Here is a 20,012-nt window from a genome sequence, read left to right on the forward strand (position 1 = left end):
TTTAAATCTTTTCAGTGTATGTGTATGTTTGGTAAACACCATAGAGCTAGAATTCTAATGTGATCATTCCGGAATTTACTCATTGTCTGGATTCCAGACACATAAAATGATTCAGGGGCTCATGTTGGCAAAATACACTAAATAAAGAATGGAAAGTAGAGAAACACTTTATTCATAGGCTATAGAATTATTGAAATCAGCCAATTCAAATATTTCAATAATAAACTACCACTTCAACCCCTAAAAAGGCTGGTTAATAATTATGTATAACAGGGTATTGAAGGGGAGCTGGTTAGGGTCCTGACCACCAAACCTATGTTTAGAGGGAAAGCCATGCCTCTGTCTCAAAACCTCTGAGATAAGCTTGCTTCCAGCCAGCTTCATCCACAGGTATGGGAGGCAGATACATGAATTTAACCAAGGAGAAGTATTAATTTAATATCTATCCAGAAAGAAAGGAATGCGTTCACTCATGTATATTCTGCATTAAAAAGTCTTCATTAAAATGTTTGGTAATGTGGGCATAGTCTTCTTATTATGGCTCTCCATAAGAACATTCTTAAGGAGAATGTTCAAAATGATTTTGTTATTATCCAAGCTTAGTTTTAAGAGACAGAGTTGCAGAACCACCATGGGTGAATCTGATTATGTGTCAATCAAAGACCTGGGTTTTTAGAGCACAAATCTACTTGCAAGGTACTGAAAAACCCTGGGAACAAGATAAAGGAGAAATCTTTGGCATAAATCTCCTGTCTGTCTGTGACTGCCTGGGTTTCTATATAGGCCCTGTCTCTTAGTTGACTAGGGTTTGAAGAGGGTCTTCACAGGGGCTCCGTGAATTTTCTCTATGTTTAGATTATAGTGGAATTAAAAAGGCATCTGTTTTTCTTCATAGAATTCTCCTTAAACTATTTGGGATTCCCTGTTTAAAAGCAAATGAGAAAGATAAAATATGCTAAAATTTCACTTTAAATGTTAAAAAAAACAGCACTAAAAATAAATCATGCAAATGAGGTGGTCTGCTGAATTAAATACCAAAGTACAAGGACAGGAAAACCTTTTTAAAAAGAAGCTGTAGAAACACAAGATCCAAAGCTGAGCCTACACACACACACACACACACACACACACACACACACACGCACACAAACAGCTGGGCCCCAAACCAAGAACCTCTGATGAGAGACGCTGGAGGAGGCAGAGGAGTGGGACATCCTGGTGCAGAAAGAGGGAAGAAGAGGGGACAGTTGGGATCCTTCACAGAAAGGTCAAAATTCCAAATCACCAAGTCGCAGGAGCTGCTGATATTAAGTAGTGTAGACAGCCAAAGGCTCTGAACAGAAGGCACAGGGAGCAGTGATGGGGAGCCATGAGCTGTGGCTTTCCGCTTTGGGGTAATACTTGAGTTGCCAAGTTGGGAAAGTTGCTATTGTAGTAGAACATCCACACTTAATAAAAGTGAGCAAAGGACAATTCAACACCCACCAGCCCCAGGACTGCAACCAAAGGACGGTTACCAGGGTGAGACAGGAAGCAAGGAGGCAAAGGGCGGTGGGGAAAGGCTTTAAAAGTGGCACTTAACCTGCATGCCCAGCACAAGGCAAAGGCTCATGGGGCCCAGTTTGCAGGTGTATGGAGACCTGCTCTGTGGCTGGGGTCCTTTAGAATTAGAATCTGTCACGGGAGCTCACACGTGGCCATTAAAACCTACATTGTTCCCCCTGGTTTTTCCCATTTCTCTCTTTGTGGATTTCTTCTCCTGTCACTCTGCAAGGGATGAAAGCAGCTCTGAATCTTTTCTCTCTTGCAGAGAGAATTTTATGCATTTTTTATATTTACATTTCTTCCTTTGCTTTATGATGGGCTCAGAAAAAAAAACACTATGATTTTATATGTTTATAGTTTTAGAGTGAGAGTGATGTGACTATATCCTAAACAGAAGCCACTATATAATGCTGATAATTAATTTCTCTAAGCCTCAGTCTCTTTCTCTATAAAATGACCTATACTAGCACAGTAGTTTCAAGGCTAAAAATAATGTAGCTATATTGTATAGTCTCATTTCCTTTCTTTTCCTTCTTTGGTTGGTACTTGAAATGGTGCATAAAACCAAACTCACTGTTTCTTTCTCCCTTATTTAGTTGTGCTCTTCTCTTTTGTCAATTTCTATCCATGCTGAGCAAATTGACTTTTCACTGTTACTTCAGAAAGTCTTACTCATTCTGGACTGATTTTATTCAGAGCTATGGCTTAAGTAAATTAATAGCTGGCCCTATAAAAGTTCTATACGTACAATTGAATATGGCCTTTCAAATATCAAAGAGATTAACATTGTAATGATACCATCTCTGAGCACATAATATAACCATAATCAATATATGTGAATAAACAATTTTTATTTGATACTCATCCCCATTTTTATCAGCCAGAAAATCTGAGTCATGGCGATATTAAGTTGACCTGTATTAGGAAAGAACATAACCATATCATCCTTGAATATAACGTTACTGACCGGATTCCCACACCAGTCATCTAAACCATGTTGCTCATTTACTCTGATTTAGGAACCCTGGGGCCTCCTTTCGTGTCACATTTATTACTTTCTGAAGAACAGATAAGAAGCAAATACAGTAAACAAAACTCACTTAACATTAATAAAAATGCCACAAAAGGGAAGAAAAGCATATGTACATGACACTGAGTTGCTGAAATAGGCAGGACATCTTTGGCTGATAGGCATAATTCTGCACTGATACTGGCTAAAATTGTTCTATTTCTTGTCTATCTATTCTTCCCAGGCACATCCAAACCAGTAAAACTTTCCCTGGAATACAAAGTTTAAATATTGGAAAATACCCAAGGGTTATCTCCCTCATACTCTGTTTTCTAAGCAAAAGTATTTTTTTTTAATGAGAAGATTCTGATTAAACCCCAGCTAAATGACACAAGTGCTAAAGGACTATTACTGATGTAATTTATGTGATCACAAGCTGTGTTTACAGCAGTAAAGAAAGCTAGGTCTGGGTAGCATTAATAACCTTACTAATTATTTATGTACATAAAAGCCTAAGCGACTGGCCGACCAGCTGACCAGCCAGTAACTATGATGAGCAATGACCACCAGGGGGCACACGCTCAACACACATGCATGGAAACATGGAATAGACTGATTAATCTCTTTGGGAAGAGATTAACCAAAGATTTTATATACATACTAGAGGCCCAGTGCACCAAGGTCCCTCGGCCTGGCCTGCAGAGATCAGGCTGAAATTGGCTCTTTGACATCCCCTAAGGGATCCCGGATTGCGAGAGGGTGCAGGACAGGCTGACAAACCCCACCATTGCACAAATCCATGCACCAGGCCTGTAGGACTGCTATAAAAGATTTATGGATGATATCAATTTCTACAGCATTAATACGATGCTCTGGCAGTGACATTCTTCCAGGAGAAGCTATAACAGAGCTCATTTGTTTTCTCTTCTTTGTATTAATTCATGTGGAGACGAACACAAATGAGTGAGTGAAAGAAAGAAGGAAAAGAGTCTACTGGGACTTACTCTTACAAGAACAGACAGTGGGAGGGATAATTATCATTTCATATTTTTATTTTAGGATTTAAACGTTACTCCATCTTGTCAATAAATAGGAAAGAATGCTCATTTCTCTGGTAATTAAGGAAATAAAATTTAAAACAATAAGATATTTTTTAAATTTTCAGATCAACAAAAAATTGCTGATAATATCCAATGCTCAGAAATAAGTGGGGAAATAGATATTCTCTATGGTTAGTAGGCTTTTGAACTGGTAATACTTCCTGGGGAGGAGCCATTTATAGATTTTAATCATATTGAAAATTCCCCTTGACTCAGCATTTAAGTTTTTAGAAATCTAAACTACAAGATACTCTCACATGTATTGAAAGGTACATTTGTAGTAGGCAGTAGTACAGGCATGAGCAGTGTAGGAATGATGGGCAAGGTACAGAAGTCACCAGGGTGGAAAGCCAAAGGCGCCTAGTAACAGACAATTGTAGGGTGGGACCTCACTCCCAGGGTGATCTTTATCCTAGTATGTCACTGGTCATACAATTTAGCTCTCCTGACCTTTCATATCATAGTCATGTAGCAGCCCCCCTTAGAGGAGGAACAAGGAGACCAGAGAATGGCCTATAAGACTCTCTTGCATGACCACTCCCTCAAGCATTAAGCACTAAAGAAAACATGTAGGCCTCAGTTGTGTTTATGTTTCAGCTCCAGGTCCAGAAAAGCAGCAAGAGGACACCAAGGCTGACATGAGAACTAGTTGCAATGACTAATGATATGCTGCCCTGACCAGTTAGTAGAGACTATGACTCTGGAATGACATACCTGGAAAGTTGATGAATATTCTATTGAGATCCTCCCCTTAGACCTCCAAATAAAAACCCTCAAGACTTAACGCAGCACGTTCTCTCCCTCCCCCCCCCCCCCCTCTGGCATTCTTTTTCCTAAGTTCCAAGGGCCCTTATTTTGCCCCTGTAACTGGGTTCCTGAGCCCACCCAGCCCAGCTGGCTCACCTTTTCTAAAAAATTTTTCTCTTATAATTTAAGTTCTTTGGCTCTCAATTCTTTCTTTGCTAAATTCAAGTACTTAGGTTGCTGAACTGAGGTCCAGTAACATTCTGGTGCCATTTTATCACTAACATATGTGTAAGATGTTTCTTGTAAAATAAATGGAATAATCCAAAATTGGAAACAACCTGTAGGACCACTCATTGCGAGTTTATTGATACTATGACAGCAATTAAAACTGTAAAGTAAATGCACATGTACTGAGATAAAAAACATTTCCCAGGATATATTATTAGAAAAGAAAGGAAAAAAAAAACAAGTTTCAGAACAATACCAGTATGTATTTTTCCTAGCACTTCCAGGAATAACACATTGTAATGTCTGTGAATGCATATGCATAAAAAGTGCTGCAAAAGATGAATAACAAAAATTTGCAAAGATTTCCTTTGAAGAAGAGAGTGGGATTTATGTGGTGGGTGGAAAGCATAATCTCTGTCATAAAAAAAAAAAGAAGTACAATATTTATGTCTGTACTTTCAATGTTTATATTTACATTAACAAGTAATGTCCATAGCCATGCATTATTTGTGTAATTTTAAAAAATAAAAATAAATCTTAAAAATGGTTATAACATTGTTACCTCAAATATTGTTTCAGATTTTTTTTTGGTTTTTCATGTTTTTTTCTTAGTATTTAGCAGTTTTATAAAGTAGATATCAGATTTAAAAGCAGTCTAACAAAGATTTTTAACCAGAAGATTTATTAAGGCTTTTCAATTTATTTTAACTTTCAACTAAATTGAGTTGATTTTAATTATAAATTCTACATTAAGAGGTTAATAGAATCTTTGAGTTTAGCAATTATGCTGGATACAGAGCACAGTATCAATCAAATTTATTTTTTATAAAACTAGTACCTAAAATATTAAGTTTATTTGTTATATTAGGATCAATGTTTCCCACTCAGAAATCCAGGACAACTTGGCTTGCACTTTAAAGACATCCTTCTCAGAGAACAAAACTTAGAATGTTACATCTTTGGACCCTTTTACTCAAGTACACAGGTTAATTAGAAATAAGAAATAGCAACATTCTAGTTTCTTGTTTTCAGCTTCTTGGAATTCTTATTAAAAGACCTTATTTTGGTTCATAGGATGAAACCAAGAATTACCCATTGATTTCAATGGATATGGAAAATATTCATATTTTCTTAACCAATTCCTCCTACAACTGTTTTTAAAAATCCTGATTTCAATATAAATCGTAAGTAAACGAGGATTTACATAATCATCCAAGTCTGGTTGATTACTGCACTTTGCTTGGAGCAAATAAAGTTTTGCAAGAAGGATTACAGTGAAGAATGTGTGGCATGTGGCAGCTGGCAGAGACAGAGCAGGTCTCAAATGGCAGCTGTGGTGCTGGTGAGAGGTGATGGGTAGGTTGGCGTAGGCAGTGCTAGAGTTGATGGGGATGGAGAGAGAGCATCTAAAAGGATCACACGTGGTGTCTGGTCCACAGGGGGCTCAATAAATATCTATGAAATGTAACTGAAATCAACTTTCTATCAGTCAATATATTCCACAACCAATGAAACTTCAATCCCAGAGATGATGTGAGTTGCCCAAGTTAGTTTGTTGGATGTGTTTAAACGTTAAGCATGGGACACACAGCAAATTCATTCCTGTGTTTGGTGATATACTTGTTAGGTAGAAATATCTTTTTTTCTCATTTTCAGATGAAGCCATGAATAGATTTAATATCAGGGATTTTGGTATAAGGTTAATAAAATACAATAATGGTTTCATCAAATGAACTATAATCATTGCTTCATTTTGTTGGATATTTATCTGTATTTCTTTTTGAAAATTAATTGGGACAATTGGAAATTGTCCAGATTGTGACCCAGATTATTAAATACACAATTAATTGACCCCTCTAGAATCCTACGAAAAGGTAACCAAATACCTTGAAAGTGAGGTGCTGAATATTTTCTGAATGGAACATTCTGCTAAGAAATGAGTTGAGCTAGTTGGTCAAAAGCAAGAGGTTGATATTTTGTTCTTTCTTCCTGCTCCTCCGCAGATGCTCAGGGTCCCAGTACGTGGCTGCCAGTCTTTCTCCTCTCTCAGGTATGGAGATAAAGCTTAGGAACCTTGATATTCTCCACTGTGCTGTTACCTTCCACTTTATAACACTAAATTATTGCGGTTTCTAATATTTTATGGGATTTATTAGAAACTTGGGAAAAGTTTAGGTTCGTGTAACAACAAGTACTAAAGAGACATCCCAGAAGAGTTAAGGCTTCTTAAAGGGATAAAGCCAGAGAAGCAAAGAATTATTTGCCAGTACATACAGGGGTCATTTAAGTTAGGCAAAGGGACTAGACCTGTGATCCCTATGTCACTGCTTGTAAAAAGAGAAGAGACCTTTGAGGGAATTGGAAGTCACTAATAAACACGAATATGGTCAATTGCTCTAGCTCATAAAAGCCTATCAGCCAAGAAGTCACCACAGCTAAGCGTAAATAAAGAAGGTGGGTGTTGTCTGTGCTGTATTCTCCCAGGAAAACTGGTGGGGCTGGTGCAGGGATGGGAAACAGCTGTCCCCCGTCTTAATACAAAGTCAAGGTCTGGAGCAAAGAAAGTGTGCATGACCAAAGAAAGGCCAAGGGGAAGACCATGAAACAGCAATGCATTGATTCTAACCCCTTGTGATGAATCCTTCTGCTGCAAATAACTGGGGAAATGGAGGATTGGTGGCTGATGGACTGAGAAGTAAATTCTTTTGGAATGAAGGTGTGATGAAGACAAGAGAAAGCAAAGCCCTCTGATCTGTATTCTTGAAATTACAGGTACTTTTTACCTGTCACTCTCCTCCCCTTGTCTGTGAGCTTAGGAGGGGTGGTAGAGGGAGATCATCTTTCCTCAGTCAGGTATCCTTTATGTGTAGTAGTAGGGTGTCTAATAGAAGAAGACCCTCAAAACATATTGGCTGACTAAATGAATGAACTAATGTATGAACAAGAGAAAGGAGTGATTGATATTTTATTCAAAATAAAAATTTGAATAAGATGCAATCAGGCCAGAGACTTCTAGAAGGTTCTGTACAAAGTATGGACAGAACTAAAATTAACTTCAGGCTAGGAATGGGTTGCACCCCTGGCTTGTGCACCAGGTTGATTCCATCAGTTAAGAGACATTCTGAGTATGGGAACACATTTACAGTGTCTTTCCTGTCAGGTATATCTGATGTCAAAACAAGAGAATCCAGAGGGTGAGATCTACTAAATTTCTATATAGTAAATAACTTACAAGTTTTAACATTGCACAGATTTCTATATTTATCCCACTTACATAAGCTCTGCCCACACATTTCTCTGTTCAAAAGACGTTACCAAGTCCCTTTATTTTTAGAAGATGAATTCTTTGCTGGCTTTTGAGTGATTTAACTCAGTTTCTTTCTGGAAAAAAAAAGTTTAAAATCAATAGCTTGCTTAAAGCTGTGCTATAATGGTCCTGAGCTTAACAGAGCACAGCTGGGAATTTCAACCTCAACGACTGACATTCACTGAGCCAAAAGTTGAAATGTGCTTGCAGGTATAGAACCTGCTGCTTTAGATTTGGTGAGGCCCCAGCAGTCCATTGAGTTTGTCTGCAGATCACACTTCCTGCGGAACGAGGGTCCCTCGGTCAGGGACAGTGGATCACGATCATTGAGCTCCATGATCTGTGACAACACTTCCCTGGCCGTGTAGACCCAATTATTGTGCGCTCTCAGGGCATTTTTCAGCTCTTTTTGATCTTGGATTATTTTTAATTTTTCCCTCTCCCCACGCTTACTTTGTTTTTCCATGTTGAGATAGAAAAAAGATTCTTACCCTGTCAAAATATGGAAGTGAGATTTATTGAATCAACTCAACCAAGGATAATTCTTGTCCAAGCAATAGTTTATTAAGTAAAGCTCCATCTTTGCTTATAGATTTCTTACTATAGTTTATGGTTGCCCTTAAAACAGACAGACTGCTCACTAATTATTCCAAATAATTGACGGAGGTCTGGGATTTGGGGTATAAAATAGGGACCCAACATTCCTTCTGGGAATGCATCTGAAGAATTCCTATGATTATAAGGATAGAGTCTTCTAAAGTGTCCAGGGCCCTTGTCCCAAGAACTAATTCCTTGATGAAAATTATGAGGGACAGAAATGCCATCTCCCCACCCCCTAGCTTTGGTCAGACTACACTTTTTTTTCTTCAACCTCTCCAGTTGGAACGTGCAGCAGGCCTAATGGAACGTGATTTCCCCAGCTGCTTTGGACCTGCTTTGCTTTCTGGAAGTGTACTGAGTAGGTTGTGTTTTGCAGATGCATTCTTTGTGTATTATAGAGAGAAGACATCCAGGGGAAAGGGTAGTCCAGCTTAGTTTGCAACATACTTGATCTTAATTGGTGACCTTGTGCACCAAGCCTTCTCTAGAGCCAAGCACAGCAACTAGAGGGGTTATCTGAAGGCATGGCTTTCACTGAGTCTAGAGCCTCTCACAAGGTCTAGATTTGTCACGACAGTCCTAAAGGGTTGGGGGGTGTTTTCCTTCCCACCCCTTCCCATTTCCTGTCTGAGCAGGAAAAGGCCGGGGTGAAGAGAGGAAACAGAGATAGGAAACACACCCACAAAAACAAGGGGAAAGGAAGGGTGGGAAGCAAGTCTGCCTTCAGATTTCAGTCATGGTCAGAGCGCTAGGACAATGATGCATTTCTGAGGCGAGCACCAGCCTAGGGAATTGTTCTGTCAACTCCTTTCCTTTGGCACCTCCCTTTCCTGTTCCAACCTCGCATCGTTTAGACCATTTGAGTGAAGTGACGCCTGAAAGCAGAAAGGTGGCTCTGGCTCTTCCTGATCAGATTCTAGGTATCCACTGTCCACTGTTTCCCTTCGCTTGGTTTCTTTATTTTTAAAAAATATATTTTATTGATTTTTTACAGAGAGCAAGGGAGAGGGATAGAGAGTTAGAAACATCAATAAGAGAGAAACATCTATCAGCTGCCTCCTGCACATCCCCCACTGGGGATGTGCCTGCAACCAAGGTACATGCCCTTGACCAGAATCAAACCTGGGATTCTTCAGTCCGCAGGCTGATGCTCTATCTACTGAGGCAAACTGGTTTTGGCCCCTTTGCTTGGGTTCTGAAGAAGGAGTCTCCCTCTATACCCTGAGGGAGGGGATGTAGGCTAGTACATTCTAGAATTAGTCCTGTGATAGTTTGATAATTGCATCAGTGGGTTCCTATTCACATTGGATGCTTTAGTGGTAAAAATGGGAGATATATATATATATATATATATATATATATATATATATATATATATATATAAAATGAATCTTATCATTGCCTGCTCTGACATCCAGCGACTACTTAAGAAAACTTTAAATGCTGGAATATGGCTAAAGAATTTTAGGGTCCTTGTGGTAGAATTTATTCACATTAAGGGTTACATGTGTAAAATCCAAATTGCTGGAGAGGAGAATCAGAATTTATTAGGCAAATCTAAAGCTGATTATGGCAGAACACAGTGGTTATCAAATGCTTTCTACAATATATGCCTGACACTGTGCTAGGAATTTTCCAAATACACCACCTCCTTTAGTCCACATAAATGCTCTAAGTCAGTTATTATCATCCTGATTTGCAGAATAAAGAAATACAACACAGGCAAGTTACAGAAATTTCCTGGGATGGCTCAATGGCTCTGGAATTTTGATTGAGTTGGGGAACAGAAAAGGCCTGACCCTAATTTTTTAAAATTACATTTTAATTTCATGCATCTAAGTCATAATTCCTAAATATGATTCTTAAAGATAGACATCTTCTTAGATATGACTAACTGGGCAGTTGAAGGCAAAAGAAAGTAATATGCATTCTCTTTCATACGTAGAAAAAAGTGCCAATAGTAAAACATGGCCAGAAACATATATTCTGATCACATTTTCTTTTTTTTGGAAGTCATTTCCTCTATTTTTTTTGCCGCACATACATCACTGAAGGAGCCCAGTCATTCCAACTTGTAGACAGAAGGCGCCATTCGCAAGCAATACATCTAAATTTGGTGAGTTACATGATCCTCATCCCGGTCCTCAAAAATTTCAGAAATGGAAACCAATGAAAGCAGACGTGCAAAAATTGCACAGGCAGGGAATTCTGATCTGAGAGAATCACAATGCAATTCTAATCGTGTGAAGGGGAAAAAAAAATGAAGCAAATCTCACACTGCAGACTGCAATGGTGTCTGCAAGATGGCTAACTGCTGAGTCTTTGATTTAATGAAAACTTAGAGAAAGCCATTCAATTCACTGCAGGGACTGCTTTGTTCCTCCATTATAATTCTTTTTAAGGCAAAAGACGATTGTAAGGATGAACTCCATCCCTCGGAATTTTTACACTAATTACACACAAAGCACTCTTTTGGCAGAAGGGGACTTATCTTCTTCAGGCAATACAGTTATCATCGTGTAACCACCCTTCACGCTCCCAGATGAACGCTGAGCGTGCCAGTAATGAGTCCTGCTCTACGCCAGCTCCCAGCGTGGCGAGCTGAATGCTTAAATATTTCCAGAATTAACAGCCAACACAGACTCCAGATAAAACAGGAAGACTGCCTCCCTCCAAGCTTACCTGCCCTTTGAAACAAAAGAAATGGGGCATCCATGAATAAAGTACTGTACATGGCATGGGGAATGGGGGATGTACACTCTGTATGTGTGTGCTCTTGTAAGTTTACATGAAGATTCATTAAGATGATGTGCAAACTCATGTCATTTTCTTTCCATCTAAAAGTCACTTATTGTGCTAAGTAATATTGAAGGTTCTGAGTGAGGTATCGATTTACTTGCGATTCACTTTCACACAAACAGGACAGAAGCTATTGGATACTACAAGTTTGATTACAACTATGGGAGACTTGACTTAGTGCAGATTTAGCCATAAGCACCGCACACGTATGGAATGTGTATAATTTTTCAAGTGTAATGGAATACGAGTTTGATCGATAACAGTTTCTCGGATTAGGTACATTTTGGGGAAAAAACTATACTCATTCTTATGGTCTAAAAGCACGTGACAATAATGATGGGACATCTGAATATTAGAAAGTGACTGAGGGACTAGCTATATATGGGAAACTGAGCCCAAGGATATATTATTTCATCACTGCAAACGAGGAGTGATAGTAGACAGCCAATTAATTCTTCCTCTTCCTCTCCCCCCCTGTTTGTCAAGTGCTTTAAAGCATAATTTACATGTAACAAAATTCACCTCTTTTAAGTATAAAGTCTGGAGTGTTTTACAAATGTATGTAGTCATGCAACCACTACAACAATCAAGATCTATAGAGCATTTCCATCGCCTCAAAGCTCTGTTGTGTCCCTTTGAGGTCAATCTCCTCCTCCCACCCCCAGGCGCTAGCAACTACTGACCAGTTTCCTGGCCTTAATAGTTTTGCCTTTTCCAGAACATCACATTACTCTGCATATGGAACTGTGCAGTGTGTACGCTTGCACGTCTGGCTTCTTGCATATAGCAGAACGTTCTTTAGATGAACCCATGTTTCAATACCTTATTCCTTTTGATGGTGAGAGTATGCTCCATGGTATGAATTCACCACAAATGGTGTATCTTTTCACAAGTTGATGAGCATTTGGGTTGTTTACAGTTTGGGACAATTGAGAATAAAGCTGCAATGTATGTTTGCATATACTGTAGCTCTGTGTGGACATGATGGTTTTACTTCTCTTGGGAGAATGTTTGTTGGATGATGGTAGATGTTTGTTTAACTTTGTAAGAGAGTGCCAAGCTGCTTTCCGAAGGGTTGGTAGAAGATTGCATCCCCAGCAACAGCAAAGGAGAGTTCTGGTCGCTCCATACATGGCAGGCAGTTTTGCTAGAACTGGATTCCAATTTTCTCTTGTGATTTTTCTCTACCAATTTCTCAACGTGGTTTGTATGTAGACCCCTACCTGCCGCACCCCTTTTTCTTCTCCTTTCCCTGACAACATGAGCATAATTCTGATGGGGTGTCTACTAAGGATGCATCTTAGAAACCCTGAGGTACAACCCTTCTATACTGTGGGGGATGAACTCTCCAATCACACTTAAGAAGTAAAAATAAATGCAAGCCAACAAGGAATAGAAATGGAGTAATTTCCCATAAGGGAGATTTTTTTTTTTTTAAATCCTCAACCTGAGGATATTTTTTCCATTGATTTTTAGAGAGTGGAAGGGAGAGGGAGACAGAGAGACACACTGATTGACTGCCTCCTGCTCACCCCAACCAGGGCCGGAAGCCTGCAACCTAGGTATGTGCCTTTGACTGAAATCGAACCCAGGACCCTTCAGTCTGCACGCTGATGCTCTATGCACTGAGCCAAACTGGCTAGGGCAAAGGAGACTTTTTAAAAGGCTCCAGATACTGCCTCACTATACTTAACTAAGTGACAGTAATATCCGCCCCCCCCTCCCCAGACTCCCAAGAGAGTTATAATTCAGCATTTACATTTGCCAAATGCTTCCTATTCTGCCAATCCATTAACTGTCCCTTCTCAGTGATTTAGTCAAGGTTATCCAGAAAATTGAAAACTGAGCTGTGTGTGAACAGAACTTGGGCTTCTGCTCAGAAAATCCTGGATCCTGCTTGAAGTCTTTTCATTGCTCTGGCCTGTACTTTTCACTTCGATGGGAATGGGCAAAGAAAATCCCATAAAAGGAAAGGGGTGAAGGATCACAGAGGGAGAGCAGTGTGACCTGAACAGGGAGGAGAGATCTCCAGGTGACTCCAGAGTCAGCACACTGAAATGCCAGGTCCTGGTTTCTGGGACTCTGCGTGGCTCTCTGAGAGGTCTCTATTATTCTGTATGAAATCCTACATTTCTCTAATTACATTGATATTTTAATCTTGCAACATTGGTAATTGAGAATTTAGTTTATACGTTCTTTTGCAGAAAGTGTAGTGTGTTAGCTGGGCTGGCATGGCTCAGCAGTTCAGCATCGACCCATGAACCTGGCAGTGGGGGATGTGCAGGAGGCAGCTGATTGATAATTCTCTCTCATCATTGATATTTCTATCTCTCTCTCCCTCCCTCTCTGAAATTAATTTACACACACGCGCACACACACACACACACACACACACACACACACACACACACACGGAAAGTGTAGGGTGTCTGCTGAGCACAAGTGGGAAGCCTGACTTGCATTAGAAGAGGCAACAATTACCATCTGATTAATGCTTCCCCAGCCACCACCAAAAGGAGGAATACTTTTTTGACATGAATACTGAGAGGAGCATTTGTTTAAAATGCTGAGGGCTATGCAACTGGACCATTGGGCCATGAGCTGCATCCATCTGTTGTGTGTAGACAAGGCTGTCACTTTTCTGTATTTCTCTCATTTCTCACTGCCCTACTTGAGTATATGAATTGGAAAAGGAAGATGGTGAGTAAGGGAGCTGAGAGAGAGTGAGTGCTTGAAATACCTGAGCTCATTTCTTCAGCCTCCCCACTTAGAACTGAAATTTGAACTAGACCTTTAGGATTTCTGTCTTCCGGAATGTAATCCAACATGAGAATATTTCTCATGAAGAGTAAGGCATGCATTTACTTTTCAGTACTCTCTTTAGAAAAAAACAACAACAGGGATTACACATGGAGATATTTTTATAAGTGCTCCATTAGTGCTATTAGAGAGTTGTTTCATTTTCACAATCATAAAAAGAAATATATAAAATGACTCAATAAATATCATAATGTCTATGTTTCAAGAATTTGTTAAAGAGCAACATTCATTCAATTCTTATCAAATTGCTTTTAGCTAGAAAGCTTGTTTTTTACTTGAAAGAGGAAGAGTTTATAAAAATATCTTTCAATGAAAAAATTGTAGAAACAGCAGTCACCAGGAATATATCTACAGATGGTCAATGGTGACAACATTTTCTTTTATTTCCAGGGTCTACATATAAAAAGAAACAGATACTTCTCATTCCATCATGTTTACATTGCACACACACACACACACACACACACACCTTCTTTTTTTACTACCATGACGAGAGAGAAAAAAAGAAAAAAAAAAGAACAAAAAACAAAAAAAAAAACAAGAAATTACAAGGTTTTTTTTTTTTTCTTTTTTTTTTTCCCCTTGGCATCCTGTTTTTCCCCCCCAGAATCCTTCCCTCCCCCATCACTGAGTAAATTGTGATGGGAAAATAAAAAGGATTTAGAGAAACAAGAACTGAGAAAAGCTGGCAGAAGAAGAAAAGGAGGAGGAAATTACTGACTAAATCTTTGTGGTTCATATACACTCAGAAGTTACAAATTGCCAAAAGAGGAACCATGGGTATTTATTATTCAAGAAGCTCTGAAAGTAGTTCCAAGAATCAGCAGGATTCTTGTAACAGTTGATAAAAAAAGCTTTTGGGCAAACAGTTTGATGACATATTCTTTTCTTGATAAGAAATATATCTAATTTTCACCTTTGTTTTTTTTAAAAGCCTGTCACATCTCTTGCTCCTACAACACAAATGGAAGAACAAGTTGGGCTTCAGTCAGACCCAGCCTGTTCTTCTTTCCTCTTGTTTATAGTCTTTGCATTTGTGTTTCTCTGCTTCCCAATTTCAGCTAGAGGAATTGCATGACATTTTAAGAAAAAAGTAGGCATGCAAAAAAGAGTCCTCTTGAGAATTTCCTTGGCAAATACGTAAATTTTTTAAACTCTCACTAGACTTTCTCAGTTATATTCCTGTGGGATATTGGAATATATATATTTTCTGCCTCCAGTTTCTGATACCGAATTCCCAACACTCTTGTCATTTCCTATGTGATGAGAACACAAAGAGCACCTGACACAAGGTTCCTTAAATACCTTGGAATTTCCAGAGTGCTAGGAATGCCTTCTGTTCTCATGAGGAATCACTCTTAGTGGTCTCCTGGAGGAGGGGGGCAGGTCACCAGAAACTGCAAGCCATGATTAGAAGCTTGGAATTATTAATCCTACTCCTCGTTTCCCCAGAGAGGTGAGAGGCCTGGCAATAGAACTAATGATTGATCACACCTATGTCATGAAGCCTCTATAAAATCCTGGAAGGACAGAGTTCAGAGAACTTTGGGGTTGGTGTGCATGTGGAGGTCCTAGGAGAATGTGTATCCAGACAGGGCATGGAAGCGCCACACCCTGTCCCACATACCTTGCCCTATTCACCCCCTCCATCTGTGTGTTCATCTATACCCTTATCATGCACTTTCATGATAAACTGGCCCACAGTTACTTTTCCCTATGGAGGGGCTCTAGGAAATGAACCAAGAAGGAGGTCCTGGGAAGCTGCAATTTATACAGAGCCCATTGGTCAGAAGCAATTGGCATTTGGAGTGAGGGGGCAGTCTTGTGGAACTGAGCCCTTCACTCTCTCCAGGTGGAGAGTGTCAGAATTGTGCTAAATTGAGGGACACCCAGCTGGTGCTGCAGAATTGCTTGGTGTGGGGAAAACCTCCCCACATCTGGTATCAGAAGTGTTATAAGTGCAGTAGTAGTAGTAGTAGTAGTAGTAGTAGTAGTGTGAGAGTAAAGGAAAGACACAGAAGGAGTACTGACTTTTCTTTATAGTTCCTGAAGACCTACTTTGTGCATACAAAGAAGTAACAGCTATCTAAATTCTAACTAAATTCTCAAAGTGGAGACAGTGTTAATAGAACTACTTTTTTGAAGTATTTTTTCCTACAAAAGTTATTACTGAAGTTGCTTATTATGAAGATGAGATTTTTGTAAATTTTAGAACCATCTGGAATAAAAACCTAGCTCTAATTAAAGAGAAAACAGATTTAAAATTTGTTCAAATATATATATATATATATATATATATATATATATATATATATATATATATATTAAGGAGGATGGTACTCAAATTTTGCAGGGACTAATGAATAATTAGGAACAAATTAAAAACTCCAGTTTGAACTGGAGTTACACCCGAACTTTTCCTGGAATGTGTTGCTTCAGAGTCTTTGATCATTGGTCCAATGCAAATTTGGTAAAAAGAATACAGTTTGGGGTCAAATTTCCACAAGGCTTTTGTAATCACATCACCCTTACCATTTCGGCAGTGCTTCTTGCATCGATCACATTGCGTTCATAACTGTTTAAAGATTGTATGATAAAAATTAGAAAATGAGATTTTTTTATAGATATATTCCAGAGTTCTTGCCCTTATGTGTCCTAATCTATAAACCTCTGTGGAGAGTGGTCAGGGAGCAATGGGCAAGGAGGGGAAACTGCTATGAGAGCACTCCCTGTCCACACCAGACCTTCCAACCTTCCCTTTGCTCTGCTGTTCATTCCCTCCCAAATCCTGAGGTGAAAGAAGCAAGAGATTAGTATGCTTCTAGAACATAGTGCTGAAGCAGCCCCCACAAAATTAATGCAATTACGATGCTGATTTCCAGATGTTAGCTTACTGCCAGCCTATTAAGATCTCTAAAGATGAAGATTAAAACAAACAAACATTATGAGCAAACACCCAAATAAAGACATGCCAGCAAATTTAGTGATAACATGAGGCAAAGGAAAAAAATGTCCAGATAGAGCACTTTGGAAGTTGATTTTCTTCATCACTGACTGGAGTAGACAGAATTTTCTCAGGCCCTCTTCAGTCATCTTTCCAAAGAGAACCTCTCCCCCTCCCCCCAATTCCTTACTGCTCCTAGACCTCAGCCTCCTTCCACCTGTGCCTCTCCCTGCACACCTGCCCACCTCACCCGAGTCTTCGACCACATCCTCCTGATTTCATTGCTGTGCCTCACTGGACCCTGCACCAAGGGCTGGTTTCTTAATTGGAGTTTTGAAATTCAAGACAAACCCATTCCTTTTGCTGGAAAGTATCTCCTTCCTCCTCTTGCCTCCCACAGTAGTGGGCAGGGTGGGCCAGGCAGGCACACAGGGTGGGCCGAGGGTGGGCCTCTACTTCCTAGTTCTATAGCCTGAAGCAGGTTCCAGACACTGGAGCAGCCTTGGTTTTCTCATTTATAAATATTTGGGTAATAACACGTATTTCCTTTAATTGAAGGAATAAAAGAGGGAATTCACATACATAGTGCCTGGTATATTATAATGTTCAATAGAAGGTATTATTATTATTGTTGTTGTTGTCATTATTTTGCTACATTAAGTTTCCTAAGCTTTTCTGTGTCTTTTTGTGACTGTTATATAGAATGGCTTGGTTTTACTTTTGTCCTGATGCAGATTTTTGTTAAATTTCTGAACCCCTGGAAAATAAGATGAACAAGAACTCAAAAGAATAGTTACAATTCGCCATCTCATCTGGAATGTTTGGTTCTCAAAGCCACAGAGAAGATAAATTTACCACTTTCATGTGAATTTTTTTTGGTAAAATTAAAGTATTGCAAAATCGTGTTAAATTTCATTTTATTATTCTTATCCATACTCCTTGTACTGAGCTAACTAAAACAAGCACCAATAACACATATTTTTGAGAAGTCAATGAAATTAGCTTCCTCAATACTTTAAAGAAATCCAAAGTCAAACTAGAATTCAGTCCCAACTTGTTCATTTATATTCTCCCTCTAAGATAAAATCTAGTAGTGGCCAAATCATTATAATTAAGCAATATTATTCTGGATGGTAATCTAAATAAAGAAATATAAAAATTAAATACTAATATACAGTTCTTATAAAAGTTTTTAGAAAGTGTGACTATTATGTTCATCACTTTAGAGACACAGAAGCATTAAGCAGACTGACAAATCTCAGAGTGAAGGCGGGGTGGGGTGGGGGGAGAGATTAACCAAAGAATTTATATGCATATATGCATAACCCATGGACATAAACAATAGTGTGATAAAAGCCTGAGGGAGGTGGTGTACGGGGTGGAGGGAGTCAATGGGGGAAAAAGGAGGACAACAATAATCCTTTCAACAATAAATCTAATTTTTTTTTTAAAGTATGACTATTAGCCCAACCAGCATGGCTCAGTGGTTGAGTGTTGACCTATGAACCAGGAGATTATGGTTCAAATCCCAGTCAGGGCACATGCCCAGGTTGCAGGCTCCATCGCCAGTTGGGGGCGGGGGCAGGGAGGTGATGGTTGCAAGAGGCAGCCAATCAATGATTCTCTCTCATCACTGATGTTACTATCTCTCTCTGAAATTAATAAAAAATATATATATTTTTAAAGTATAACTATTAAAATTGATACATACAACTATTCATATATCCTTATTTATTATTAAGGTATATAACTGCCTTCAAAGTTGTTAATGATTATTTTTCAATGCACATTTTATAGCCAATAGTTACTATTGGAGAAAAGTTCTTGGCTATTTCTGGGTCATAGAGAAAAATATACACACCAAATCCAGAGGTTTAATCATAAAGCTGTGCGGTATGTCCTCCAGAGATGTAGCCTAAGGATTTAAACTGCAGTTGCCCCTTAACATGTTTTCCCTGCATTGGCTCTTGCAGGCCTTGCTTTATTGCTTTAGCTATTTTAAGTTTAGACAGAACATCTTACGTGGCCATTTGTGGTAGTTTTCTTTCTTCCCCACTTTGCTATTATTAGAGTTGTTTTGTGTTTACTACTTTTACCTTTCCCATGACACTTTCCCAAAGAACATATATTTGTCTGCAATCCCCTTGAATTTCTCACGGCTAGCATTATTTAGGACATCTGTACCAGGCCTGTTCTGGGTTCCACAGAAGCACTATGTTTAGATTCACAAAAGGGTAGGAGGAATTTTACCAGAAATTCACATAGTAAGCAACTGTACATTTCTGCCTGTACATGCATTTCTCACCTCACACTGAATTCATGTCATTTATACTTCTTTGTGATTTACTTATTCACTTTATTTACTGTATGGCTGTAAAATAGAAAAGTGAGATATGGGGTTTTGAATTATCACATGACGCTGTGAGGGCAACAATTATCTGGTCACGGCGCATCGTTTTTCCAGATGTTTGTAAAAGAGAAACATGGCTACCTTGCTGTGCATTTGCGGGCTTACCTTGTCTGACAGCCAGTGTGGTGGTATAGACCAAGAAGAGCAGAATGTAATTGAGGAAACTCTGGAAGACTGGTGTGTTGGCATGGAAATCTTCGGACAAGTACTTGCTGGTCAAGCCAATTCCACAAATGAGGAGGGATAACACCTGGCCTAGAGCCACGGAGATTAACATCTCCCTGAAAAAGAAAAAGGAACACAGCAAAGATCAGCAGGAAGTCCACTTCAACAACATTTAACGTTTATGGAGCATTTGTGCTGCTCATTGGGCTAAGTGCAATAAATATTATAGTATTTCTTTTAATTCATTACAGCAATGCTACGAGGAAGTTGCAATTGTTACTGAGGTTTTATAGGAGGAAGATCTAATGCTGAGAGGGCTTAAGGAATTTGCTCCCAGT

General features: G+C 39.1%; 1 protein-coding gene across 1 annotated transcript in view; it reads right to left on the minus strand.

Moving 5' to 3' along the window:
- The window catches only part of SLC35F1 (solute carrier family 35 member F1), a 261,374-nt gene that overhangs the window by 83,814 nt on the left and 157,548 nt on the right, over nt 1-20,012 (minus strand). Inside the window, exon 2 of the mRNA XM_084889941.1 lies at nt 19,615-19,790. Coding sequence (XP_084746067.1) covers nt 19,615-19,790 — 176 coding nt within the window. The remainder of the gene's footprint in view (nt 1-19,614; nt 19,791-20,012) is intronic.

The sequence above is a fragment of the Pipistrellus hanaki genome (genome assembly GCF_964339955.1).
Source record: "Pipistrellus hanaki genome assembly, chromosome: 7".
NCBI classification, from domain to species: domain Eukaryota; kingdom Metazoa; phylum Chordata; class Mammalia; order Chiroptera; family Vespertilionidae; genus Pipistrellus; species Pipistrellus hanaki.